The 26,419-nt window shown below is 38.7% G+C and overlaps 2 protein-coding genes, 1 long non-coding RNA gene and 3 pseudogenes across 7 annotated transcripts in view; 3 read left to right on the top strand and 3 right to left on the bottom strand.

Moving 5' to 3' along the window:
* The window catches only part of LOC149050738 (uncharacterized), an 85,515-nt gene that overhangs the window by 35,244 nt on the left and 23,852 nt on the right, over positions 1–26,419 (bottom strand). The gene's annotated exons all lie outside the window — the stretch shown is intronic.
* On the bottom strand, positions 6,020–7,714 carry LOC149050744 (uncharacterized). Its single transcript, XR_016184427.1, has 2 exons — positions 7,680–7,714; positions 6,020–6,179 (listed from the first exon to the last, which is right to left on the bottom strand). It is a non-coding gene; the product is annotated as an uncharacterized LOC149050744 (long non-coding RNA).
* LOC149050743 (uncharacterized) lies at positions 7,867–9,150 on the top strand. The gene is made up of 2 exons (XM_089198314.1): positions 7,867–8,253; positions 8,329–9,150. The coding sequence occupies exons 1-2, from the start codon at positions 7,876–7,878 to the stop codon at positions 8,695–8,697; spliced, it is 747 nt and encodes a 248-aa protein (XP_089054440.1). The 5' UTR covers positions 7,867–7,875; the 3' UTR covers positions 8,698–9,150.
* On the top strand, positions 9,637–12,837 carry LOC149050742 (uncharacterized; annotated as a pseudogene). The gene is made up of 6 exons (XR_016184415.1): positions 9,637–10,075; positions 10,475–10,910; positions 11,062–11,233; positions 11,634–11,715; positions 11,832–11,898; positions 12,143–12,837. The product of XR_016184415.1 is annotated as an uncharacterized LOC149050742 (transcript).
* LOC149050741 (uncharacterized) lies at positions 13,362–14,744 on the bottom strand (annotated as a pseudogene). The gene is made up of 2 exons (XR_016184386.1): positions 13,711–14,744; positions 13,362–13,606 (listed from the first exon to the last, which is right to left on the bottom strand). The product of XR_016184386.1 is annotated as an uncharacterized LOC149050741 (transcript).
* Positions 14,495–17,898, top strand: LOC149050740 (uncharacterized; annotated as a pseudogene). The gene is made up of 3 exons (XR_016184084.1): positions 14,495–14,695; positions 14,743–15,676; positions 16,095–17,898. The product of XR_016184084.1 is annotated as an uncharacterized LOC149050740 (transcript).

Raw genomic sequence — 26,419 nt, 5'->3', positions numbered from 1 at the left:
AGTATTAAAAAGAATATTAAATTAACTGTGCTTGCTCTCCTTTAACTTCCGAATGGTCCCTCATTCAAACATTTTAAGCTGTAAAACACAGCCCTTTATTTCAAAATCATATCCAACTGCACAAAGTAGAGTACAAAAAAGGCGTGAATAGAGCACAGGTGAACCACAAATATCCCGCGATATTGTACAGTTGGTTATTTTGTACAGTAAAAAAACCTGTTTAACCGGTCGGCGGCACGCGCTACGCTTCTCTTTCCGCTCTCTTTTTCCCGCCATGTAAAAAATGAGCAGAGACACAGTAAAATTAAGCAATTAGATGATAAACAACTTATTAGACATTTTGATGTGTGGTATTGCTTACTGGTCGTTTGTTTTGAAATTTAAGGCTGTACAACAATATAGCTCAATTTATTATTGCTTAATTGTCTCCTAAGCAGTAATAGTAGTAAATGATTGTGTAGTTTGACTTTTCTCTCATAGAAGATGTTTCAGTTTTTTTTACTGGTCTTGAGACAAATTCATATCGTACAATAAGTCTGTGTAGACAGTCTTAAGAGTCCCTCGCTATCTAATTATCTGGTAAAAATGATATGATTTTTGTTTGCTGAGCTTCATTTCAAAACCTGGATGAAACTCGGTTTTTTTTGCAACTGAAACATTTCATATGATTTTCAGTCTGAAAGCTTCTGTGCGATATCCTTCTGCCTCCCTTTTTTTCAATTCAAGTTGCCATAGTTTTACTCAAAAGATTTCACTGGCTCCCTATGGATCTAGGCCTCGCGCATGTTTTATACATTTGTAATAATGTGCTTGATACTGGTGCTGCATGAAGAGATTTATGCATCTCCAAATCTATTACCGAACGGGAAAATTAAGCACAATAAATGGTAAGGTAAAAGTTTAACCTTCTACCTCTTTTATTTAACACAATGTAACAATAGTTTGAGAAGACAGTAAAAACACGCATGATCGGTCCAAACGGTCGCAACGCAACAGTAATTAGCCGCAGTTGTTTATTAGACGGGCATTTCTATCGTATGGTTTTATTGTAGTACAAAGTTTTCTTTTAGTCACAATGTAGTCTTTGTAATAACTTTTTATTTATGTTCCCTTCTCTTCATAGCTTTAGTTGCTTGTAATATTTTAACTCTTAAACTGTTATGTGCATTTAAAGATGTTACATAATTTGCGCATCACTCTAGAAGTAGGCAGAAACACTCGACTACATTGATAAATCTTTCTGGTCACACCTCTCAACAGTTATTGCTATGAACTCTTAGATAAATGCGCATGATAATGTGGATTTCTTCTGATTTTGAAAAAAAAGATAATATGTACAATGCGACGGAAAACTATTTTCGTTACCGTTATCCGTAATATTCTTCGAATGAAACACTTCGGCTGTATTCTCTGCATGCCTCACAAGTGGACGCGTGATTCTAAATACTCCTGCCGTAGAACGAAAATAAAGATATTCGCGCCCCCCGGTCAGATACCTATAGCCTGATTCTCACTGATTATGAAGTTCTTCGACCCGCTCTCTTCTCTCCCCGTCAACAGTACCCCGCTCGAAATCCTGTTCAGGGCGCTTCTACCCTGTGTGATTGGATAACTCAATTGTGCTAAAATATATTTATTACAACAACGTAAATTTTAGACACGAGATGTTAACGAATCTCGTTTATGCTCATTGCTTTTCCTTGGTTTTTTAAATGAGAAGTTATTTGAAAACGCCACGTTAAGACTATCCAATGATCATCGAATCCAACCTTATTGGGAACTTTTACTTTTGAGTTCAGTATTCCATTTCTAACGGCTTAGACTTAATTCTTAAATGTTGTCTGTTGTTATTCTTTTAGATAAGCTTTTCTGTTTCTTGTAGTTCGGCTACTGTGGTGGTGACTATTTTTACCTTGTTCTTCATGAAAGTTCCTCTCATATAATTTATCAATCTGACTGCTCTTCCCCAGTCGAGGAACCTTGAAACGCCATTAATGCGGCTAAACTTCTTCTTGACTGAAGTCGTGCGCACAATAGCCTAGTTCTCATATCTGATTATCGAAAATTTCTCCTCCTAAAAATAGAATTTTCTCCCTTATAGGAAGCAGGCCCTCTGAGACAATTAGATTTGATTAGTCCCTCGTCATTTCTTCGGCACCTCCCTGGAGCGTGATCGGCTGGATTATTCTTGGTCTTGATGTATCGAGAATGTGAAAGTCATTTCTAAAACTTTTGAGCTTGACTGAAGAGCAGTGTGAGGCTGGAAAGGAAAATGCTCGCCGAAGCACAGATTAAGACTACGAAACTAAATTGTTTTTCTTAACTCTGGAGACAGCTGAACCAAAGAATCGAGAAAAGTCTAGTAATTCCAGTGGCAAAGAAGCATGTGTGAACGTTCACCGAAGGCTGCGAAATCAATCTTTTTTTTTTTATATAACTTTGGAGACGGCTGAACCAGAGAATCGGGAAACGGCTACTAATCACAGTGGCAAAGGAGCATGTGTGTATGCAACATATAGAGACAGATCAGTTTGCGCAGTGGCGTGTAGTCGTGATTGTATCACCGGCTCAATTTGCCTCCGTTTTCTATTTGCTCTGCGCTGTTGTTTAAATCCCTCCTTTTTTTATCCGGATGATTTCGTTTCCTGTCTATGTCGTGTCCTAAACATTAATGAAGGCACGGAGATCTCGGATAGAGTAGATATGCATCATGCAAGCTATCAGTCAGCGTTGAGTTCGACCCACCATCTTGAAATTTCATCTTCTACAAGAGGGCATAGTGACTCTACTTGTCGGAGATCTTACACACCATACTTCACTTTAACATCACTCGCCTTCGCTCCGCAGCTAGTGGCGACACTAGTTGCTGGTCCGCTTATCACGATTTAACAACAAATAGCTGTACTTTGAAACGTAGACAACGGAACCATGACAACCATTCAAATCTTGCGCATATTAATTGTGTATCCGATATTCACCAGACAACAACGGCCATACTAATCTGACTGTGTGCACGCTGAATGATCACTCTATTGCCAACAAATTTGCATTATTTGCTGATAACTTCTATCAATGTAATGCTGACTTATTTGTAAAAAACGAAACCTTGTTATCGGATAACGACCCTGTAATTTGTAATGCGATAGCTTCTCCTCGCTTCAAGCTATTTAGTTTCCCCAAAAGTACTTGTAACTGGTGGGGGCACGCTTCTTCTGTTTATTTTTATTTTTTTTCAACAGCTCTCTTGGATATTACTCATTTAATACTAGTACAATAATATAACACACGATAAAAATCGAAAGTATAAGATACAGCAAGAACAATTATTGAGATAACAAAGCAGACGTAAAAAGTCGTGGACCCAATAGGCCTGGTGCGAACAGCACCCCATGACCCTTGCGAGGCGACGCCAGTAAGATAAAAAAAGGAGACAAAATCATGAGCAGTGAGATCAGTAACACCATTCAGACATTTGAGCAAGAAAACGAGATTAAAAAAATAATAATAAGCTGCTCTTTGGCCGGTTTTTCGTAAACTCTAATTTCGTTCAAGAACGTCTTTTGAATGCTCCGAATGCATATGGTCTCCATCAAATCTTCGAAATTCACGCCTTACACTGGCTATAATATATCGTCGACCATACTCTTAGAACCAATCTTGTGACTATTATCAGTTTTATTAAGGAATTTGCAGACTTCTTGGAACCCATTATTTTATCTCGTGATCCTCTTTTCTTAACTGGTGATTTCGACATGAGCTTTGATGATCGCAATCACACGGCGACTTGTCATTTCTTTGATTTATTGGAGTTGATATCATTAAATCGACGCGTGTCGGAATCAACACATGAACTGGGCCATGGATGTGATAATTAAGCGGAACTCAGATAACTTTATCAGTGGTCAACGTATGCCAGACATCCTGTTTTCGGATAATCTGACACTGCTATTCAAACTTAAAACAGCTTGACCACCCGCTGTGAGAGAGAAATGCCATTCAAACTGAAAACAGCGTGACCACCTTCAAAGTTAACCTTGTTTCATTTAGGAAGTTGCGATCATTTGATATGGACGCATTTCAATTTGTGTTAAGACTCAAATGCGGCAGATTTGCGAGGTTCAACCATCAACTTCGCCAAGAAAGCAAAACATCACAGAAATATTCCTTTTAGTAAAATTTCCGTACTGCCCCATACTATCGTAAAACAAATCTGTTTTCCCAATGGTAAAGTATTATTTTTGTCACTCTATCCAAGAACTGAACGTATAATGTAGTGTGGGGCTGTGCGGAATTTTACCTTCCTTTTTGGCCCGTTATTGCCGTCAGTTTCAGATAACACGTCGGTAGTCTAATTACTTTTCGAAAAGCTTAAGTATACGTTGTAGATTCCCGCTCCACGTAGGTGCACGCTCACGCTCATAAGCTTACGGATGAACACTTCACGCTCTTTTGATATGCAAACGCGGCCCTCGCTCTTTACCGACGAAAAGAGCATTTCGTCACTTTGAAACAATGCTAATTGCTCCAATTGTATCTCCATTGTCTCTAAACGGACGCAAAGCGAAATTTTACAACTCCCGTTTGGGAATTTGTCAATTCAGATCTAAAGCGACCGAAGTTGGCGGTGAGCGTTTGCAACCTCATTCCTAGGTCATTGCGCCCGCAAAGCATCATGGGTACCCCACTTTTCTCGGGCGACGCTCTTCAATGGGCGCGATTCCGTAATGTTTTTACTGTTTTTAGGTACTTAGATATATAAGATAAACGGTTTGAGAGTTAAAATTTGACAAAAAATGGTTTTAAGCATTTTTTTCCGTTCGAACTTCGCGCGAACGCGACCGCGCGGCCAAAAAGTCACGTGAGCTGAGGTTGTGACGTCAAGTTATTGTACTCTCACTAAACGAGGTCAGCATTAGATTCCATCCACCAAAACCACCTCGGTCGAGAGGGACTGAGATGGAATATTTAATGACTTGCAAAACATAACCGAAGATTCTCGGAAATCCGCAAGTGATGTAGCCGAACATCCGAAGCTGTAAATCCCATGATTCTTGAGGAACAAACAGAAACAGCATAGCGAGAATTTTAGGTCGCGAATCATTGATGGTAGACATGCAGATAATTTAGGATACGTAAATTCTGTTGATGAGGCGCTTAAACTTATTGCGGAATTTGAAACAGGATTGACGACGAAGTTTTCTTTCTTTAAAGCTGTCAAAGGTTTCGGGAAAATATATTTATATATATTGATATAGCTCTTTAGCATTACAAAGCTTTGCTATCGCTATTGTGCATTCTCACTAGTTTGTCTAGTTCAAGTCCTCTGGCATGGCTTGGATGATACTACAATCGTGGAATCATTCGGGTCAATTTAATGCTTACACCTCCTTCCTTGGACAGAAGTCACAAAATACTGGGGGAAGATGCATGAGATATTTAAGGAGCAAAAATTCGTTTTTTACTGGTGTGCCTTTCCTAATTTTGGGAAGGAAAGTGTTCAATTGCCAGCACGGCATAGATAGAACAGCTGGAGAGAAAAGGAAACGAAAAGATGCAGAAGAAGTACTGTATATAATAATTTCTTTTTATCCTCAACCTTTGTGTTTCTGTCAACTATGGCTTGCTAATTTGAAAGGTCAAATACATGAATGGGTCATATGATATTGATCTCAGAATACTTTTATGACAAACGTGATAACAGTTCAATCTTGGCTAAATTGAAGATGGTTTAGAAGTTAAAAATTATAAGAACTTTTCACTAACATATGCTGCTGACAAAGGAGAAAATATATGCAATTCTGCATTTTTTGCATTCTATCAAGCAATCATATGTTTGCTCCTTATCACGCTACGACACTTCCGTTTTGTCACATTCCAAAAAATAACTTGAGAAATACACTGTCACTCATCTTACACTGTTATATTTACCTATTACAGAAGGCTGGAAACAAAGATTTTGTTTTCAAGAAAATAAGATTTCGTGTCCAAGACACAAGGAAGTTTGACTGCGAAGCATAGATAAAAATGCGAGAAATTTTATTTTTTTCAGAGAACAAGGTAGTTCTACTCATGTATAAACAGAACAAATGCGATTTAATAAATCAGATATGCGGCATGACTCCTTTTCTTCCATCCCCACTCAAAACAAGCAAACACACCTATATAGGTTCCAGTCTGGTCTGCAAATGAAAAGGAGGAAGGTGATCACTGCAAAATTAAGCATTAGGGTTCTTATTTATAACATATTGATTATTGTATACTGATATCTAGAAATTAAGGTTGCAAGTAGCAGCCAGCTGAGTTATAGTTTGAGTTTTATCAAGTCCATTACTTTGTTAATTTAGAGTAACCTTGTCTTGAGAGAGGAAAATTGAGGAGCTGTAATATACTTATCATCAATTAGGGACCACAAAGAAAAATTTATTTATAGAGACTTTTGAAGGAGAGGGGTAAGGCTTGTGGCAAGCTGGCAGACATATAGATAAACTTTACTGCTAAATGGGTTACAATACAAAGTGCTCATTATTTGGATCAGCTATGGCTCAACTTAAACTTTGCTTTAGCTTCAAGTTTAATCCTTCGTGGTTTCCTTTCTCTGTGTTTATTTTTCAAGTTATGTACACAGAAGAAAACAAAAATGACAAGGAATGCTTTTGAATATTAAGAGGCTGGAATAAGCAAGAAACCAAAACTGAATTTTAATCAGTACAAAGTTAATTTGATCTTCCAATGTTATTTAATTTTAACCATTAATAGAATTTGCTATTTAAATTTATCCCGTCCATTTTTCTGGATATTGTGAGCAAAAACAAACAATTTTCACAAAATGCATGGTATACAATGGTTTGATTCACCAATGTGGCAAAGGCCTTTCACTGTCTATCCATAAAAAGGGAAATAGTTTGTAAAATGTAAGACATTCTGCATCTTGAGCGTATACTTATTCATCCATGTGAAATTAAAGGTTCCTTGAAATAAATGTGAAAGATTTATAGGATTTTCAGACCCCTGAAGGTTATGATTTTAGCAGAAATAGTGGAAGAAATTTCTGGACCTGGAATTTTGTTGCAAATGTCTGTTTATATCAGTTTAAGTCAGTTAAAACTCTCCTGTTTCAAGATTACATGATTACCACACCAGAACCTTTTGTATTCTATATTGTGCACCATGTTATGATTATGGTTTCAATAATAAAAGGTGCTGACTCAAGAACTTTGCAAAATATCTCTACATACAAAGAAATAGATTGTGGTTATGTACTCCAAATAGCAGGTCACATCAGTCTTCTGTAAGGAAGTAGCAGAAATTGCTATGGTGGTTTTGGTGGATGGAGAGAAACATCCACCAAAACCACTTTATTCTATGTGTTAAGAGTTATGATAATCATTATGAACGTTTGGTCGGTCAGCAATTGTGCACCATAAAAAATAATTAGCCAGAGCACTAACTGCTAATTAGTGGTATAAATCTTTTGTCTCCCTGAACATCTAACAGTGGCTATAGATAAAATTTAAAAAATATATTGTTGATGGTTTTGGTCAAAGTTTTGGTGGATGTTCCCTAACGACATCCACCAAAACTACGTAACATCTGGGCACCTTTTAAATACGTGAAATATCTGCATAAAATTGCGTAAAATGTTTTATAATAGTACAATCGAAAAATAAATTAATACTTACCATTTCTTGAGTAAAAAGTTTTGACGTAATTTCCCGAACAAATGATACACTTAGGTCATCGGCATGTTGTCGTAGCTTCGTAATTTTCATTTAGTATAACAAGTCATGAGTTGTCCATCATTCCATCTCAGTCCCTCTCGACCAAGGTGGTTTTGGTGGATGGAATCTAATGCTGACCAGCTGACCCACTAACGACATGGCGGAAAAGAAGAAGCCAGTGAGGAAATGTGGACGCCATTATGTCGCCGGAGCGCCCAACAATCAAAGCTGTACGAACACCAGCTACACGCCAGGCATCTCGATGCACCAATTTCCCGTGGATCGCGCTGTGAGAGAGAAATGGTTGAAATTTGTGCAGCGTCACCGAGTAGATTTTCAAAGAGCCGATTTCAAAGCATTCCTCATTGTGTTCCGTCCATTTCGGGAGAGGCTGTTACTAAAACAGCTTGGCATTTACTCTGGAGGGTATGGCGAACACGAAGCGGAACAAAGTCCTCATCAAGGGCTCTATTCCCACAATACATGCAGTTGTGTCAGAAGTTTCGAAGAATTAACGGATCGCAAGAAGCGTCAGGTAAGCAGTGATTTTCAGTCATCTTTCGATAAGGTCAAACGTAATCGATTAAAATTTATTATATTTTGGCTATAGTTGAGACGTGATGTATTGACAGAGTACGAGATGGAAGCGAAAAAGAGGAAAGTCGAAGAGGCGAGAGCATCAAGTTCTAACTCGTTAGATTTTCACGATGTTGTTGATGATAGAGTTGAGAAAAATCCGTGCTCCGATTCAAGTGACATTCATGAGAGCTCCATCAATACAATTTCCACTGCATCCAATGTTACAATTGCTGCTCCTCTTCTGGCATGTACCACCCATTTGACTTCACCAGTTGCCTCAACATCCGCAAATATTAGCTGTACAACGCTGATCAGTGAAACACCTCTCTCCGCTGTTACTCCATTCCGAATCTTAACTCCACTGCAAGGCAGCTCTTGTGTAGACTGCATGCACAAATAAAAAGTGAGAACCTTGCAGAAACAAGTTATGCGCTTGAAGACCGCAATGGAAGAACAGAAAAAGGAGATAAGGGAGCTAAGAAGTGTGAGTACTGAAATAAACCATCCTATTATTTTGTTTATTCTCTTGTACCTTCGCATCATGTAGAAAATCATTGTCCACATTCAACACGCATTAATACATTATTATGCTGTGAATTACTCAAACATACATGTTTAAGGATTTTTCATTCATGAAGATAACAACTTTTGAATCCCCTTTGATGGTTTGCACTAACCAGAAGGTGACTGAAACAGAAACCGAGGAGGAAAATGTCATAGAGGAGGAATGTGGGCCTGAGGATTTGTTTGTTTGGTCAAGCGCTTGAAGTGATACAGAAACAGAAACAGAAACAAAGGATGGGGATTGGAAGTTGTAGAGGGGCTCCACAGATTTCACTGGAGAGGATGAGACTGAAGAAGATCCAGCGGATGAAGATTTAGAGAAAGATATCAGGTGGGTATATTTGTAACAACCTTCTTTGCTTTATTATATTCATAATCTTTTTCTTAAATAATGAAATGCATTCATTTACTTCTAAAATATAGTTTTCTGCTCCATTTTAAAGACTGTTTTTATGATTACTCTGGAACATATGGGCATATCCTCATGCAAGCCAGACTTGAAAAGTAATGGAGAATTGCTCAAATTGCACACAGTCACTTTCAATATCTTCAAAGCAACTAGGAAATATAGTAGATAGGCATCAAAGTAAATAATAGGGTATCATGTATCACTTTAAATTTTGCAGAGTTGATTCTGACAGTCCTGGGTATGATGAACCCAAGTTCATCATGTTCTACATCATGCTGTTGAAACTGTTTACAATGTTCTGTTTCAACTGCAAAGGAAATTCTCCAAAAGCTAGAATGAGCATTTTTATAGAAAAAGCGCAATATAAGTATTAAATATTATTAATGAGGCAGTGTGGAACCCTGGTCAAAGTGACTCAGACTTGTTCACAATGTCACCAAGAGTACTCTTGGAAATCACAACCAACTGTTCTGGGAAAATACCCTGCTGGTAATATCCTATTGAGTTTTGGAGTCTTGGTGGTTGGTACATCTATAAGCAAGGTCTTGCTGGTGTTCTGCCATATGGGGCTCTGTGGATATTCTGGGCACACCTTTTTTGACATCAAAGATCTTTCCTGTTCCCTGCTGTCCTTCTATATTGGGAAAGATATCAGGCTAATCTGACAGAGAGTATAAAGAAGATAAAAAATGTGGCTTGGAGAGGGGATGGCAGGTTTGATTCCATGCGGCACTCTGCCAAATATGGAGTGTACACAATGTTTTGTACCACAACCTTAAAGGTTGTCCACTTTGAACAAGTTCAGGTAAGTTTTGTATGAATACTGGTTATTAGTGTATACCACACAGGCGAATAGTGCTTTTCATGTGTGCTGATTGGCTAGTTGGAAGTGGCTTGCAGATACTATTCACCTCCTCAACTGAGGAGGCAAACACGTGTCTCAACAATGTAATTTTTCAAACCTTTTCTAGGTTTATTGACAGAAAGAAATTAATTTCTTTGGTTTCTGGGTTTCTGTGTGGCATATACCTAAATAATTATGATATAAATTATGGGTTCAATGAAATGGAATGGTCTGATGAATAATAGACAAAATGATAATGATATATATAATAATAGTAATAATAATAAAAATTACAAGAACCAATGATTTGTATGGTATTTCCTGGTGGTTTGATAACCTTTATTTTCTTGTTTGTCTCAGGCAAATGAAACTGGAGGCAGTCAACAGACTGAACTGGAAGGAGCGAAGAGGTGTTTTTCTTTTTTGCAGCATCTTGGTTTACCAATTGATATTTTTGTGTCTGATAGGCACAGAGGCATTGCAAAATGGATTAGAGAGAACTGTGTCAACACCAAGCACTATTTTGATATATGGCATGTGGCAAGATCACTAGGGAAAAAGTTGTTGGCTCTGAGTAGAGAGAAAGGAAGTGAAATTATAAAAGAGTGGATGAAGGGAATAAGAAAGCATCTCTACTGGTGTGCAACCTCAACAAAGGCTGGGTTTGAGTCCCTCATCCTAGCCACATGAAATTCATTTTTATGTCATGTCAGCAACAAGCACAATAACCACCCAGATCCACTTTACAAACAGTGCTATCATGGACAGCTTGAACACAGGAAGTGGATTAGAGTTGGTATGAACATCAATAATATACTGCGTATCTTTTTCAACTTGCCATTGCCAGTTCTGTATTTGTTTACAATACCCCTTAGGCAAATAACTTAATCCACTGTTATCAACAAACTAGACCATTGTGTAATTTCTTGCATATTTACCTTTAACAGGAACTGAAGCATTTGACAAACTGAAACTGCCGTTGACCAAGAAAATGTTACTGAATGACATAAAAAAACTTTCACCAGATGCCCAGACAAGTTGCCTTAAAGGCTTACATGCAACCTTGAACTATTGGCATCCTAAAATGACTTGTTTTACTTGGCTGGGGACTCTCAGCAGGTAATTTTGATTGTGTAGTAATACGTTTTCTTTTTTCATAGATTTTTATTTTCAAAATCCACCAAGTCAGTGATGTAGATTGGCCACCATAAAGTGTTCTAAGGCTTTCTTAGCTTTAAAACCACTTTACTGTGACCAATCTACAAAATTAACTCAGTTGATAAACCAAATTATTTTGTTACACTTCTCTACTGATACAGCACCAGTTCCCTTTGAAAATTACCCCATTTATTTCTAAGGGAGTCACTTATACTAATTTTATGTTCATGTCTCTTGCTTAATCAGAATATATCTATGTTTTGGTGTTTCTTTCTCCTAAATGATTTCCAGTCATTTTTTTTGGATGAACCTATAAAATGGACATGAATTTGCTCATTCCTGAATTTTTTTTTTTTTAAAGGCACATACTTGCAAGTTTGCATTTCAATGAGAACTTACAGAGGGAAACACAAAGGGCATTTGATGGAAAAGAGTACATTCAGGTCACTTACCCAAAATTTAAAATGGGAGAGGAAGTTGTGTGAGAGGTGGCATGCCTTTCAATGAGAACTTACAGAGGGAAACACAAAGGGCATTTGATGGAAAAGAGTACATTCAGGTCACTTACCCAAAATTTAAAATGGGAGAGGAAGTTGTGTGAGAGGTGGCATGCCCACCTACCTATGGTAAGAATAAATATGACTACAGTGGATTGACTCTTATTTATAAGAAAACAACATGAATAATGTTTTAATACTTTGCTTTACTTGCCATATTGCTTAGGGTTAGTTGGTAAAACTGTGATACCCTTTAAAAGAGTATTATTTCTTGTTTAGAAATACCCTGAACCTGAACATACCTTTTTGTATATTATAATATATATATATATATATATATATATATATTTGTTGTTGTTGTTGTTGTTTTCAGGTTATGTTGATGGTTTGAAGAAACTACTCTTCAATTTTCCAAAAGAAAAGAGGGAGGAAATAATTAAGAAGTATGCATCAAGAACACCTGAGCCCCTCAATCAGCAGTTTTCAGAAAGATTGAGCAAGGAGGAAGCTATAAAGGCATATAACACAAAAAATGCAATGAAGAAAACAGCATATTTTCCACCCGGTTAGTTAATAGCTTTATCAATCCATTCATTTCAACCATCCAAATTTAACTTGAAATGAATATAATTTATTACAATTAAGTTTTAGTAAGTGTGAATTATTTCATTTTTGTCACCTGTCTGTGGGGGGCTGCTTATTTATCCACCTGTGGATATGCAACTCTCTACTTGAAGTTGGGAATACCTGTAGACGGGCTTTGATGTTAAATGTGAATTTTTTATTCCCAACTCAAGACAAGTGAGAATGAAGCACATTTGTATTCAGTCTGGATTAAACACCATTTGTCTATGGGCATACAAAGTAACACACCTACACTGTAATGATGCACTCACATACTATATCACCATTGTTATCCTATAGAATCAGAACAAACTTCACAACAAGCTGATGGCAACAGTCAACCAAGCAGTAGTCAATCCACTTCTAGACGCACCCACAAAAGCAAGAGGCCATCTCATTGTCACAAGAAGAAAAGTGGCAAATAAAGTGACTCACAGTTTTTTATCCATATCTGCTTTCTCATGGTCTTTATTACTATTTTTTGAAGTATATGCAAAATGACATGGCCCATGCAAATGAAACTAAACCGGGAGCATTTTTTCATCACAAATTTTTTTTTCATGGACCAATGAAGTACATTTACAAGAGTTCAATGCACCTCCCCATCCTGGACTCCTGGACATTAGCATATCCCCTGTGTTGTCGTGTGTTGTATTTTTTCCTTATACTGTGATAAACACAAGCTGGGAGAGGTCGCCTGTTTTCCCAGCCTATGTACCCACAAAGCCACCTTGTTGTCCATCTATATGCAACGGCTCTGATGAACCTATATGTAAACATAAAAGTGAGAAATGAAGACATCTACAGTTCAAGTAATTACCGGACCTTCATTCCTAACTGAATGACAAGAGACTCGTTTCTTATGACTGGAGAATTAAAAAATTAATATGAAACCACAAGTATCCCAATTATTAGGTCAAGCGATTAAAAACAAGGACATAGAACTACCGATTTAGAAGGAAAAAACCTTACTCGTTTTCTGACCCTCCACTGCGGCGACGATAGGTTCCTCCATCTTGGCGTCTAAGAAGCGACTTGCAGAAGAACGGCGCGGTTAGTAATGGCGTTAAAGTCTTCATGTTTGGTGATGCAATTGATTCGTTCGATCGAACCATCAAACATCAATTTCGCGGACGAATTAGTGACTTCTCTGCATCATCGAAACTCGAGGGCACCGACTAACATTTCAGTATCACACTGCTCACATTCACACCTGGAAGAGGTAAAGGAAAAATTATCGGACAAACTTAGCAACGCAGGAGCGCATATCAGTCCTGCTTATGCTCAAAAGGAATCACGGTAAATCTTTCAACTTACCATGAATCCACACTCACATTTCCTTCAAATCTAGACTCCAAAGTCGACGGGGTAAGTCCATCAATATCTGTTTCTTCTTCATTTGCGTTCGGGCTTACTTCTTCGCCACAATCCGCAAGCGGCTCATCGTCTTATGGGATGATAACACCATCGATAACTCTGGTTTCGCTATCTGTACTGTCCCAATCGAGACCCCAAGAGGAGTCGCACGATTCATAACTGACCTCGGAATCACTGGATGTCGTGGAAACAGACATAGCGTTCACTGATCAAGCGATCAAACAACGTGACGTCATAATCTTGTTTCTCGTCCCCAGTCTCCTGAGACAGTTTTTATTTAGAAATCGAGCAAGTGTTGCATGAAGAAAAGCGGTCAGAGAAAAAAAAATTATCATTTTGTAACTGTCTCACAGCTTATCATACATATTGAACTGCCAAAATCCGGGGGAAAAATTTTCGTGTCATATACACTTTAAACAAGCAAACGAAACCAAAAACCGTATAACCAACATCGATGATAGTGAGCTGGTTGTAAAGAGGAACATTGCAAGATATGTCGAGGAAACAGGAAAAATTGAAATGGACAGAGCTTATGAATAGTGATCTTCTGGAATGCAATAGAACAGCGAAGGATCTGATATCGTCTGTAGACCCTCCACGAAACGCTACCGGGAGGAAGAAGGGTTATATCGAAGTAATGGCAGATTTATGGGAAGAAAAGGGTTACGGATACTTGGGGCTAAAAAGCCAGAATTTACGGGATTAAGCCTCGAGATTGGAGAAAATGGAGCAAGAGCAGAACTATACACGAACTACTAGCACCTTATTCGAGAGTGGATACAGGTTAGAAATTGAGTCAGATGATATAGAAGAGAAGGCGCCCGAGGAAAATAATATTCAAGCTGACTTGCGAAACATTCAAAACAATAGCCCACAACAGCAGTTTGAAAATGCTAATTCCGTTATCTCGGATTTTCATCAGCCAGTAACAACCGAGAGTGGCCGAGTACCTTCTCCCACGGGATTGGCTAGTACAATAGTCACAGATCAAACAAAATCAAACCAAATCTGCCCGATTATGAGTCGTTTCCTTCCGAAAAAAAGAACAAAACATGGAGTAATATTAGCCACGCGAGCTTCTGTAATATCGTCAATTGTGTTTACGACGAAATCGTCTACTACAGGAAAAATATATCCAATGTACCATCTAGCCGTGCAGGGAAGAGTTTCATTGAAGAATTATCTTTCTGGATTAAGCAGTTCAATGCAGATTCTGATTTGAACTCATTTGCCTTGAAAGCATTCATGGTGCTCCCAACTTTGATCCTGCAAAAAGCGTCTGCTACTTCTAAAAGCAAGGAACACAGCGCAGCAATAGAGGGTCGATTAGCTCTCTGGAAACAAGGGGACCTTGATTTGTTGCTTAAAGAAGTGACGTTTATACAGGGGAAATTTGTGAACTCTAAGAAAGCTAGGACGGTCGAGGACGTATCCAAAGTTTTTTGAAAACTGGTTCTGCAAGGAAAATTGTCAGCTGCAATGAAACTCCTAGATAACGAGAGTTCGTCTGGCCTGCTCGACCTATCACCCAGAGGCGGCTGATATTGCAGAGGAGAGTTTGTTGCACGGTCCAGTTGATTATATTCCACCAAACGTGTATGATCTCATAAATGAAGAAATCATTTACAACTCAGCAAGCAAAACCAAGGGCTCAGCATGGCCATCGGGAATGGACTCGGAGCTTTATAGGAGAATCCTGTGCTCTAAGAACTTTAAGACTGAGGGTAAAATCCTAAGAGAAGAGATAGCTGTGTTCACCATAGGCGGCCCAAGCTCCAGCTGTGAGATGATAATCTTGCGCAATAACAGTCATGGCGGAATTATTAGAGTTTGTATGGGAATATTTACGACCGCTCTAAGGAATAAAAAAATACGTCAAATTCTCAAAAAATGTACCTCACCTTACTTCCACAGCGTATTACTTGTTATCTGACCGCTTACTTTGCTGAAAAGAACACATTTTAGCGAGTTGTCCATTTCGAGGTTTTCAACGTACATAAGAAAAGCCCAAGGCTGAACACTCCATTTCCGAACGCCCGATCTGAGAAGCAAAAAATTCCAGCGCAAAATGACCGGGCAGCCACAAATCCAACGCAGAATCCAAGCACACATACTGTAGTTTCATTTCAATTCCCTACAAACTCAATATTCTCCGTGCAACCGACGCTAAGCCGCAGTTTGCTTCAAAAATTTCCAGTTCAGAGGTTTCTAACAGCCCGCGTCCACATCAACCTTGGCACACGACCGTTGAAAACCAGCTAGGTAACCTTGCCTCCCTTTTAAACTGAGTCTCGCCGGGGACCCCACGGTAACTTGGCATGAAGAAATTCGACAAGAACCCTGGAATTAGACCAATCGGCGTTGGAGAGGTCGTGAGGCGAATAATGGGAAAATGGTCAGCGGTTTTTTAAAGGAGGAAATAAAGAAGCGGCAGGTCCCCTACAAGTTTGTGCTGGTCATAATGTAGGAGTGGAGGCTGCGATACATATAATGAGCCAAGTGTTTGAAGAAGAAGGAACAGATGGGATTCTGTTGATCGATGCAAGTAAAGCCTTTAAGCAAATGAACAGGTCAGCGGCTTCGCACAGTATCCAGATCACATGCAAAGAAATGGCGCACTATGTAATAAACACCTATAGAAGCCCATCCAGACCGTTTATCTGCGGTGGAGGTGAAACACTTTCATAAGAAGGCACTACGCAAGGGGATCCCCCAGCGATGCCATGGTACTGAGTCAATACATCTATAATGATTCAGAATCTGAGGGCGCACTGCCCAATGGTTAAACAGGTGTGGCTTGCAGACGACTCTGCTGGAGGAGGGAGAATCGCGCAGTTGTACGACTGATACAAGCAATTGATTAAAGAGGGAGAAAAGTTTGGATATCTCGTGAACGGGTCAAAGTGCTAGCTGATTGTTAAGTCTGAGGCACTTGCAGATGAAGCAAAGAGGGTGTTTGGAGATGAAGTCAATAAACAACTGAAGGTCAGCGCCATCAAGGAGCAGTCATTGCGTCGCAAGAATACAAAGATCAATATTGTGAGGAGAAAATTCGCATATGGAAAAAGGAAATCAAACGGCTCTGAAAAGAGTCAGCCTCACACAGCGTACATTGTCTTCATAAAAGGGTGCAAGTTAAAGTTCACCTACTTCATGCGCACTATAGATTCGTTTGAGGATTATGTCGATTCAATCCAGGAGGCGGTTGACGACCTACTTCTTCCAACTTTGTTCGGTCAATTAGAGCCTCTCCCTAACGAGGTGCGTCTACTTGTCACCTTAACACAGCTCAAGGGGGTCTGGGCATGCCAGATTTGAGAGCTGAGGCGCCACAACAGTTAGCTGCCTCGAAGTCAATAACTACTGCGCGCGTAGATTCTATCAAATCGCAGAGTACATTTATGGTGCCAGGCGAAAGCTCTACGGAGGAGCTTAAGAGACATCATCAGTCACTTAAGAGGGCGCGTGACAAAGAGAAAATGGAAGGCATTAACTCAACTCTTTCCCCAGATCTGCTGCGACTAGTTAATCAATCGAGAGACAAGGGCACAAGTTCTTGATTAAATGCGATGCCTCTCGCAGATCAGGGCTTAGCCCTTAATAAGCAGGAGATTAGAGTGTTACTAGAACAAGACAGCATCTGAAGTATTCAAGGAGCAAGAGGACGAGAAGAAACGCAAGTACCAGCAGCGGGTGCTAGATGTAGAGATGGGTTCATTCACACCTCTAGTGTTTGGAACCAATGGCGGAATGGGAAATGAGTGTCAGCGTTTCCTGAAGCATCTTGCAGATAAGATAGCTCAGAAGGACGCCGAGCCGTATAACACCGTTATTGCATGGCTCAGGACACAAATCTGTTTCGAACATCTAAGATCGGCACACGCATGCGTGAGAGGATCACGAACACCTTTTCACAGCAAGATAGAACACTCCTCAGACTGCAAAATAAACGTCGCCACTGCGGGAATCTAAAGTTTTTTTCTTTGTTTTGGAGTGGGACAATTTTCAAACTAAATGCTTTTGTCTTATACATAATTTTGAATTTTTATGAAATTTCGTATGTTCATTTTATCAATTGTATCTTGAAAATAATCTCTAATTGTGAATAAAGTTATACTGTTATTATCACTATCATCATTATTATTATTATCATTTTTATTATCTTTATCATTATTATTATTATTATCATTAGATATTCCAGGAGTAAGTGTTGCCTCGCTCAAAGGAGGAGCAATACTTCGAGATACAATCGCTTTCTGCCATCTTCGAATCGAGTGGTGGCACAAGGCAAAAACGATTATTGACTTTTTCTTGATATGATGTCAAATCCGCTGGACTGAATAAATTGTGTTACACATGCTACCGAGCGCCCTAGAGTGTCTTTCCAATTCGGGAAGGAACGTCAGTTTTGGGTAGAAAAACTCACAAAGCATTTAATCTAGTGCGACGGTACCATAACTCAAATAATCCACGCAACTGAAGAAGTTTCTTGTGCTTACAATCAAGCCGTGGTTTCGCAGTACAGGAAAGGGGTTTAAAGGGTCAGAGCAGGAGAAACTTCGACGCCGTAAACAATGCACAAAGAAGAAAACATTTTCGCTCTCTATTTCTGTTAAGAGAACCAAGCCAAAATAAAAGATGGGGAAATATTCAAAAGATACCCTTCAAACATGCTGATGAACGAGCTAGAGTTGAGCTATCGATGAAACAGTGGCTGACACTGTAAAAAGATGGTTTCGTACTTCGTTTCAAAATCTATGTATTACAACAGCTGATTCGGACAGTTTTTCTTTTTGAAAATTTCGATGAGAAGCTCCACCACAGACATGTTCTGTCGACTGTAATCGTTCGTACGCGGCATTTCGCAAACACTTTCTATCGGTTTGAAAGAAACCTTGATACAACGTGCTGATTGATTCACGTATTTTGCAAAAAAAGCAAGTGTTCGAAGCGACCGAAAATAAGTCACGATGGCTCTTCCTCAAAAACAACCTCGTGTTAAAGAAAAATGTTGAGTCAGTTCGTAGAAATTTATATGAGTTATAACCCAGATTAAAAGGAATATCTGCATGGTGCGTGACAAAGTATATAATTAAAAAAAACTCCTGATACGATATAAATAATGTGCAACTATTTTTAACATTATCGGATATATCTTCATTGGCCTCATTGAAATTAACGTAGTGGCTTAATTAATATTTCATCATCCTAAGGCCGAATAGCATTGTTTATTTAGCATTTTTTGAGATCTATACTATCTGCACACCCAAGTAGAGGTAATGATTTCAAAACCATGAGACACAATTTTTCGATTACTTGGCTGGAATGAAAATGAAATCTGAAATTTGAAGAAGTAATAATCAGATTGTTATGATAAACTTTATGTGCCATCCTTTGACCCTGCATGGTCCATCATTCAAATATCTCATGACTACAATCGATTCATTGTTTATTCAGCCTCATTTATTGAATTGAATTGATAAACTTAACGAAATATTTAAAATCATCTTAAAAAGATGTATCCTCTAAACCCCTCGGGACACACATTTCAACACTTACTTTGAGGAACCCTTAGGGGCAATCATTTTTTCTGATTAAACAGCAACAACACGGCGAAAAAACTATTTCGTTACCGTCAGCTATAATAAAAACTTTGTGAAACAAGAGACTTTACGTGATCTTATTAAGCAGTTATAGACGGTCAGAAAGCGGTGGCTCGAGCTATTGGATGTTTGGCTTCATAGTTAACCACATTTAATTTCAATTTATTGATTTCTGATATTTTGTTTTGCTCTTTATTGACGTTTATTTGTAGTATATAGGAGCCTTACTTACAGCGTCAACCTCCCCCATTCGGAAACCTTGATGCCAGCGAACACTCCTGCCGGTAAATCTTGTAACTGGTTGTTGGACAAGTCCCTGGAATAAATAAGTCATTTTAACAAAGTGTTAACTTTGCTGTATGCGACGTGTGTGTTTTCCTACATCTTGAAAGCTCCCGATACTTTTTCAAAATAATAACATTGACATTTGTATTTACCTCACATAAGTGGATAATTAGATCAAGTTACTCTACCCTTAGATCCTAATGCAAAATAACATTGTTCGATTAATCTGGTAACGTTTCACACCATCTGGTTTTCTGAGCAGTGGTACAAATTTTAAAGATGGCGAATACTTCGATCAGATCAATTGCTTGTCGATAGTTAAAACTCGATCGCGAATTGAAAGAAATGGAGGACACATTTTAAATCACCTGTTGTTATATTCCTTTTATCTCGCTGGAGATAAGACCGAATAGTTTATTGGAACGCTAAGTGACCAGAAAGAATCTTTCAGTCAAAACAATGAAGAGTAACGTTGATATTAGCACATGCCTGTGATGTGAAATTCTTTCGGAAATCTGAACAAAGATTTATTATCATACCTAATATTAACTGAATTTTTATTTGAGCCACGAGCACTAATTTTTTATTTAGTGCCATCCATACAAGAATAACGGTTGCACTGGGCGTTTTCAGTGCCGCTTGTATTTATGTGGTCTTGAGCAGTAATGTAGAGACTAAATGACTGTAAACATATGAAAATTATAGATGTGAACTGCGAATAAACAAATGAATATGGAAGCGATCCTCGCATTAATGAACACTACTCAAGCGGTAGTGAAATTAAGGTTCAAATCCCGTACAGGCCTGAATTTTTTTCAGGCCTTTTTTACTTAATTACATAGATGATTTTACTTTATATTAAATTGATGAGCAAACACTATGGAGTTCTGTTAAGTCTTCCATCGATAGACTGGATGGGCGACGCTCATTCAAATTCTGAAACACATGCTCAAAACTTTGAATCTTGATGATCACGTTTATCATCCTTCATGCCAATGAATGTTTCAGGAGCTGACTCCTCACTTGGACTTTGTTTGTTTGTAAAGCGTCTTAATGTAGTTCTGCGTCATATGATCATTAGTCTGAACGTGTTTGTGCAATATCCCTCTGCCTTCCTTTTTTTAAGTTTATGTTGCCGGAATTTTAACTCAAGATTTCAATGGTTCCCAATGGATCGCATGCAACGCGCATGTTTTTTTTTTTTTGTTTTTTTTTTTACTTTTTTTAATTTTGCGATAATTTTATAACGTACTTGATACTAGTGCTGCGTGAAAAGCTTTATACATATCCCATCTATCACGGGCGATTTTACAGGCGAATTGAACAAAAAAAAAACTGTCAAGCAAAAATAAAACCTTCGATCTGATTTACTTAACATAACGTAGCAATAGTTTGAGAAGACAGTAAAAATACGCATTATCGGTCTAAAAGTCAATCACGATATCGTAGCGCAATAGTGACTAACGCAGAAGCGTTACGCGAAAGTGTCGCAAATCAGCTCCGAGCCAGACAACATCTTTGCTGGTCGCAGCTGGTTATTAGCAGGTTTGCAGCCATTGGCAAAGTGATTCATCCTCCTTCAAGTGAAAACCCCTGGCTGTATTCTCTGCATGCCTCACAAGTGGACGCGTGAATTCTAAAAACTGCTGTCCTACAATTAACGCAAATGAAGATATTCGCGCGCCCAGTTCAAACACCCATTGGCTGATTCTCACTGAGTGCGTAGTTGTCCGCCCAGCTCTCTCCTCTCCCCGTCCATAATACCTCGCACGAAATCGTGTTCAGGGCGCCATTACCGTATGTGATTAGATAAGTCAATTTTGCGAAAACATATATTCATTACAACAACGTAGATTTTCGACACGAGATGAGCGCGAAACTCGTTCATGCTCATTGCTTTTCCTTGGTTTTTAATAAGATGTTAATTGAAAACGCTCCGTTAAGATTATCGAATGTCTAACGCTGAATGGTAAGGCGGAATTTCAAGCCTCCCACCGACTCTCACCGTTCTTTGATCATCGATCGATCATTGATTTTGATCATCCGATCCAACCTAAATAGGGAACTTTTACTTTTGTTTTTTAGCGTTCCATTGCTTACGGCTTATACATAACTCTTGAATCTTGTCTGTTGTTACTCTTTATAAAAAGATTAGCTTTTCAGCTTCTCGTATTTCGGCTACTGTGGTGGTGACTATTTTCAACTTGTTCTCAATGAAAGTTCCTGTCATATAATTTATCAGTCTGACTGCCCTTTCCCAGTCGGAGAACCTTGACACGCTGTCGATGTGGCTAAACTTCTTCTTGACTGTGGTCGTGCGCACAATAGCCTTGACTCAAGGATCTCATATCTGAATATCGAAAATTTCTCCTCCTTAAAATGAAATATTCTCTCATAAAGGAATGCAGGCCCTCTGAGACAATTAGATTTGATTAGTTCCTCGTCATTTCCCCGGCACCTCCCTGGGGCGTGATTGGCTGGATTATTCTTAGGGCCAGTCCGCACTACGCGAAATTTTGTTCGTTTTGCAAAAAAATCTCTCAACGCGAAACTGTTGTCAATGCAAAAGATTTGTTTGACCCGCCAAAATTTTCGCAAGTGCCACCAAACTTCAAAGATACTATCAACTAGCTTTGGAGGCCTGCAATTTTTTGTCAGGCGAGAAAATCTATTGTTTCTTGACGGATACCCTTCAACTGGTCATCCTATTTCGTAATTGATACCAGACTAAATTGTTTCATGTAAGATTGGCCTCTCTCTGAACGTAGCCTCTTAAGAGCGTAAATAAGTTGTCGAATGATTCTCTCTCCACTTTCAAATGTCTACGGAAAAGGGCTGCAGGGAAGTTACGCTGGTGCATGCGGATTTCAAACCAGGATTCTACAGGTCGAGGAAATGTCCAATACGGGTGAAAACGACGGCGGCGTCGACGACTGTTGAGTAGCTAGGTAAAATTCTTCATGATCCATAAAAGCCGAATCCTTCCCAACAAAACCAGAAGTAATTGTTGACTAGCCACGATCAAGTTTTGTATGGCAAGCAAACAGCAAAGAAGAGCCATTAAAACATATCGCGGGGGCATTTAGCTTTGCGATCAGTCTTTGACCGGAAACGACTTAATGGTAAAGCGGAATTAATTTTCAAGCCTCCCACCAATTCTCAACGTTCCTTGATCATCGATCGATCATCGATCCTTGATCATCGGATCAAACCTTATTGGGAACTTTTACTTTGGATTTTAATATTCAATTCCTTACGGCTTAGACTTCATTCATGACTGTTGTCTGTTTTTACTCTTTTAAGATAAGCTTTTCAGTTTCTCGTAGTTCGGTTATTGAGGTGGTAACTATTTTCAACTTGATCTTCATGAAAGTTCCTCTCATATAATTTATCAATCTGACTGTCTTTTCCCAGTCGGGGAACCTTAACATACCGTTGATGCGGCTAAACTTCTTCTTGACTGTAGTCGTGCGCACGATAACCTTAATTTGAGGTTCTCATATCTGATTATCGAAAATGTCTCCTCCTAAAAATAGAAATTGTTCCCTCGTAAGAACACAGGCCCTCTGAGATTATAAGATTTGATTAGTCCCTCGTCATTTCCTCGGCATCTCCCTAGGGCGTGATCGGCTGGATTATTCTTGGTCTTAATGTATCGAGAATATGAAAGTTATTTTTAAAACTTTTGAGTTTGACTGACGAGCGGTGTGAGGCTGGAAAGGAAAATGCTCGCCGAAGCACAGATTAAGACTACGAAATTGAATGGTTTTTTTTTACTCTGGAGACAGCTGAACCAGAAAATCGAGAAAAGTCTAGTAATCCCAGTGGCAAAGAAGTATGTGTGAACGCTCACTGAAGACTGCGAAATCAATCTTTTTTTTATAAATTTGGAGACGGCTGAACCAGAGAATCGAGAAACGGCTACTAATCACAGTGGCAAAGGAGCATGTGTGTATGCAACATATAGAGACAGATCAGTTTGCGCAGTGGCGTGTAGTCGTCATTGTATCACCGGCTCAATTTTCGTCCGTTTCCTATTTGCTCTGCGCTTTTGTTTAAATCACTCCCTATTTTATCCGGATAATTTCATTTCCTGAGTATGCCGTGTCCTAAACATCGATGAAGGCACGGAGATCTCGGATAGAGTAGATATGTATCATGCAAGCTATCAGTCAGCGTTGAGTTCGACCCACCATCTTGAAATTTCATCTTCTACAGGAAGGCATGGTGACTTTACTCGTCGGAGATCTTACACCGGCACCATTCTCCGCTTTTAACCTCACTCGCCTTCGCTCAGCAACTAGTGGCGACACTAGTTGCTGGTCCAATTAATACGACTTTAGCAACAAATAGTTGTACTTTCAAACGTAGACGACGGAACCATCACAATCATTCCAGTCTTGCGCAGATTAATTGTGTGTCCGATCTTCATCAGACAATAACGGCTATACTCATCTGACTAGGTGCACGTTAAATGCTCGCTCTATTGTTAATAAATCTGCATTATTTGTTGATTACATCTATTGATGTAATGCTGACTTATTTTTAAAAACTGAAACCTTGTTATCGGATAACGACCCTGTAATTTGCAATGCGAAAGCTTCTCCTGACTTCAAGCTATTTAGTTTCTCCAAAAGTACTCGTTAAGGTTGGGGTACGCTTCTTCTGTTTACTTTTAATTTTTTTTTTCAACAGCTTTATTGGGTATGACTCATATAATAATAGTACAATAATACAACACTCGATAAAAATCGAAAGTACAAGACACAGCAAGAACAATTATTAAAAAAGAGCAAAGTAAAGCCTGATGCGAATTGTACACAAGAACCTTTGCGAGGCGACGCCCATAAGATAAGAAAGGAAACAAAATCATGAACATTGAGATCGGTTGCACCATTCAGACATTTGAACAAGAAAACGAGGACAAATGACATTTAAAAAAGAAAGCAAGAATCAAAAAAATAATGAGCTGCTTTTTGGTCGGTTTTACGCAAACTCTCATTTCGTTCAAGAACGCCTTTTGAATGTTCTGACTATCTCGTCTCCATCAAATCTTCGAAATTTACTGGCCTTAATATATCGTCGACTGTTCTCTAAGAATCAATCCTGAGACCATCATCAGTTTTATTGAGGAATTTTAAGACTTCTTGGAACCTATCATTTTATCTCGTGATCCTCTTTTCTTTACTGGTGATTTCGATATCCGTGTTGATGATCACAATCACATGGCGACTTGTCATTTCTTTGATTTATTGGAGTTGATATCATTAAATCGACGTGCGTCGGAATCAACACATGAACTGGGCCATGTACTGGATCTGATAATTACGCGGAACTCAGATAACTTTATCAGTGGTCAACGTATGTCTGACATCCTGTTTTCGGATAATCTGACACTGCTATTCAAACTGAAAACAGCTTGACCACCCTAAAAGTTAACCTTGTCTCATTTAGGAAGCTGCGATCATTTGATATGGACGCATTTCTTGCGATGAAAAGTATCGAACACTGTGTAAGGAACATCCGTTTATGGATGTTGAACGATAATCTTAAACTGAACAGCAACAAGACCGAATTCCTTATTATTGGGACACCACAATAATTACTGGGAAAATTGAATAACGTGTTGTTGAGTGGAACATCGAACCTGTGCCCATCATTAGCAGTAAAATATCTGTGTCTGGTTTTATTCCAGGCTGTCTATGCCAACAAACGTCACAAATATATGCAGCTTTTCATTTCACGTGGACATTATTTACCACATTAGAAAATATCTCTCACAATAATCAACTGAGGCCCTCATTGGTGCGTTCATTAAAACCCGAATAGACTACTGCATCAGCCTCCTGTATGTATCACCAGTTTTTTTTTAATACCTAAACTGTAGCGGATAAAGAATGCTTGGGCTAGACTGATTTTCAGAGAACAAAAATTTTGCCATGTAACATCGCCTATTTTTTAGTTACGTTGGCTACCGATAAGAAACAGAATGGAGTTTGAAATGATTCCAACTACTTTTATGATTCATTAAATTTTAAGCTCCCTCTTATCTAATTATGATCTCAGAATTTCCAATGACAGATTATCTTTAAGTTATACCTGTTTTTAGTCTGAAGCTAGCCTATAGGTGAACAATTTTTACTGTTCTATTTAAATTCTTGAATGCGCTTCCTCTGAATATAGGGGGTGCAAATACAATCGAAATCACGCTTTTTTAGATGGGCATTTTTAATCGGGGCGTTTTATTGCAGTTCAAATTTCTCTTTTAATCATAATGTAGTCTTTTTGGTAACCATTCACTCGTATTCACTTCTCTTCATAGCTTTAGTTGATTGTAATATTTTAACTCTTGTGATGCGCAGTTGAAAATGTTATGAAATTTGCGCATCTAGATTCATCATCATCATTATTATTATTGTTATTATCATTATCATCGTTAAAAATGCCCCAGTCTTATAATTGTTAAGATGTAGCTTTGTTAATTAGATATTTCAGGAGTGAGTGTTGCCTCGCTCATGTATGAATGCTATCCACTAAAGAAGGAGCAATACCCCGAGCCACAATCGCTTCCTGCCATCTTCGAATCGAGTAGTGGTACAAGGTAAAGACGATTATTGACTTTTTTCTTGATATGATGTCAAATCCGCTGGACTGAATAAACTGTGTTGCCTTTGTGTAAATTCCACTTGCTACCGAGGGCCCTAGAGTGTCTTTCCAATTCGGGAAGGAACGTCAGTTTTGGGTAGAAAAACTCCCATATC

The sequence above is a fragment of the Pocillopora damicornis genome, chromosome 2 (assembly GCF_964200805.1).
Source record: "Pocillopora damicornis chromosome 2, jaPocDami1.2, whole genome shotgun sequence".
Classification (NCBI taxonomy): domain Eukaryota; kingdom Metazoa; phylum Cnidaria; class Anthozoa; order Scleractinia; family Pocilloporidae; genus Pocillopora; species Pocillopora damicornis.
This window is presented reverse-complemented; position numbering and strand designations above follow the sequence as displayed.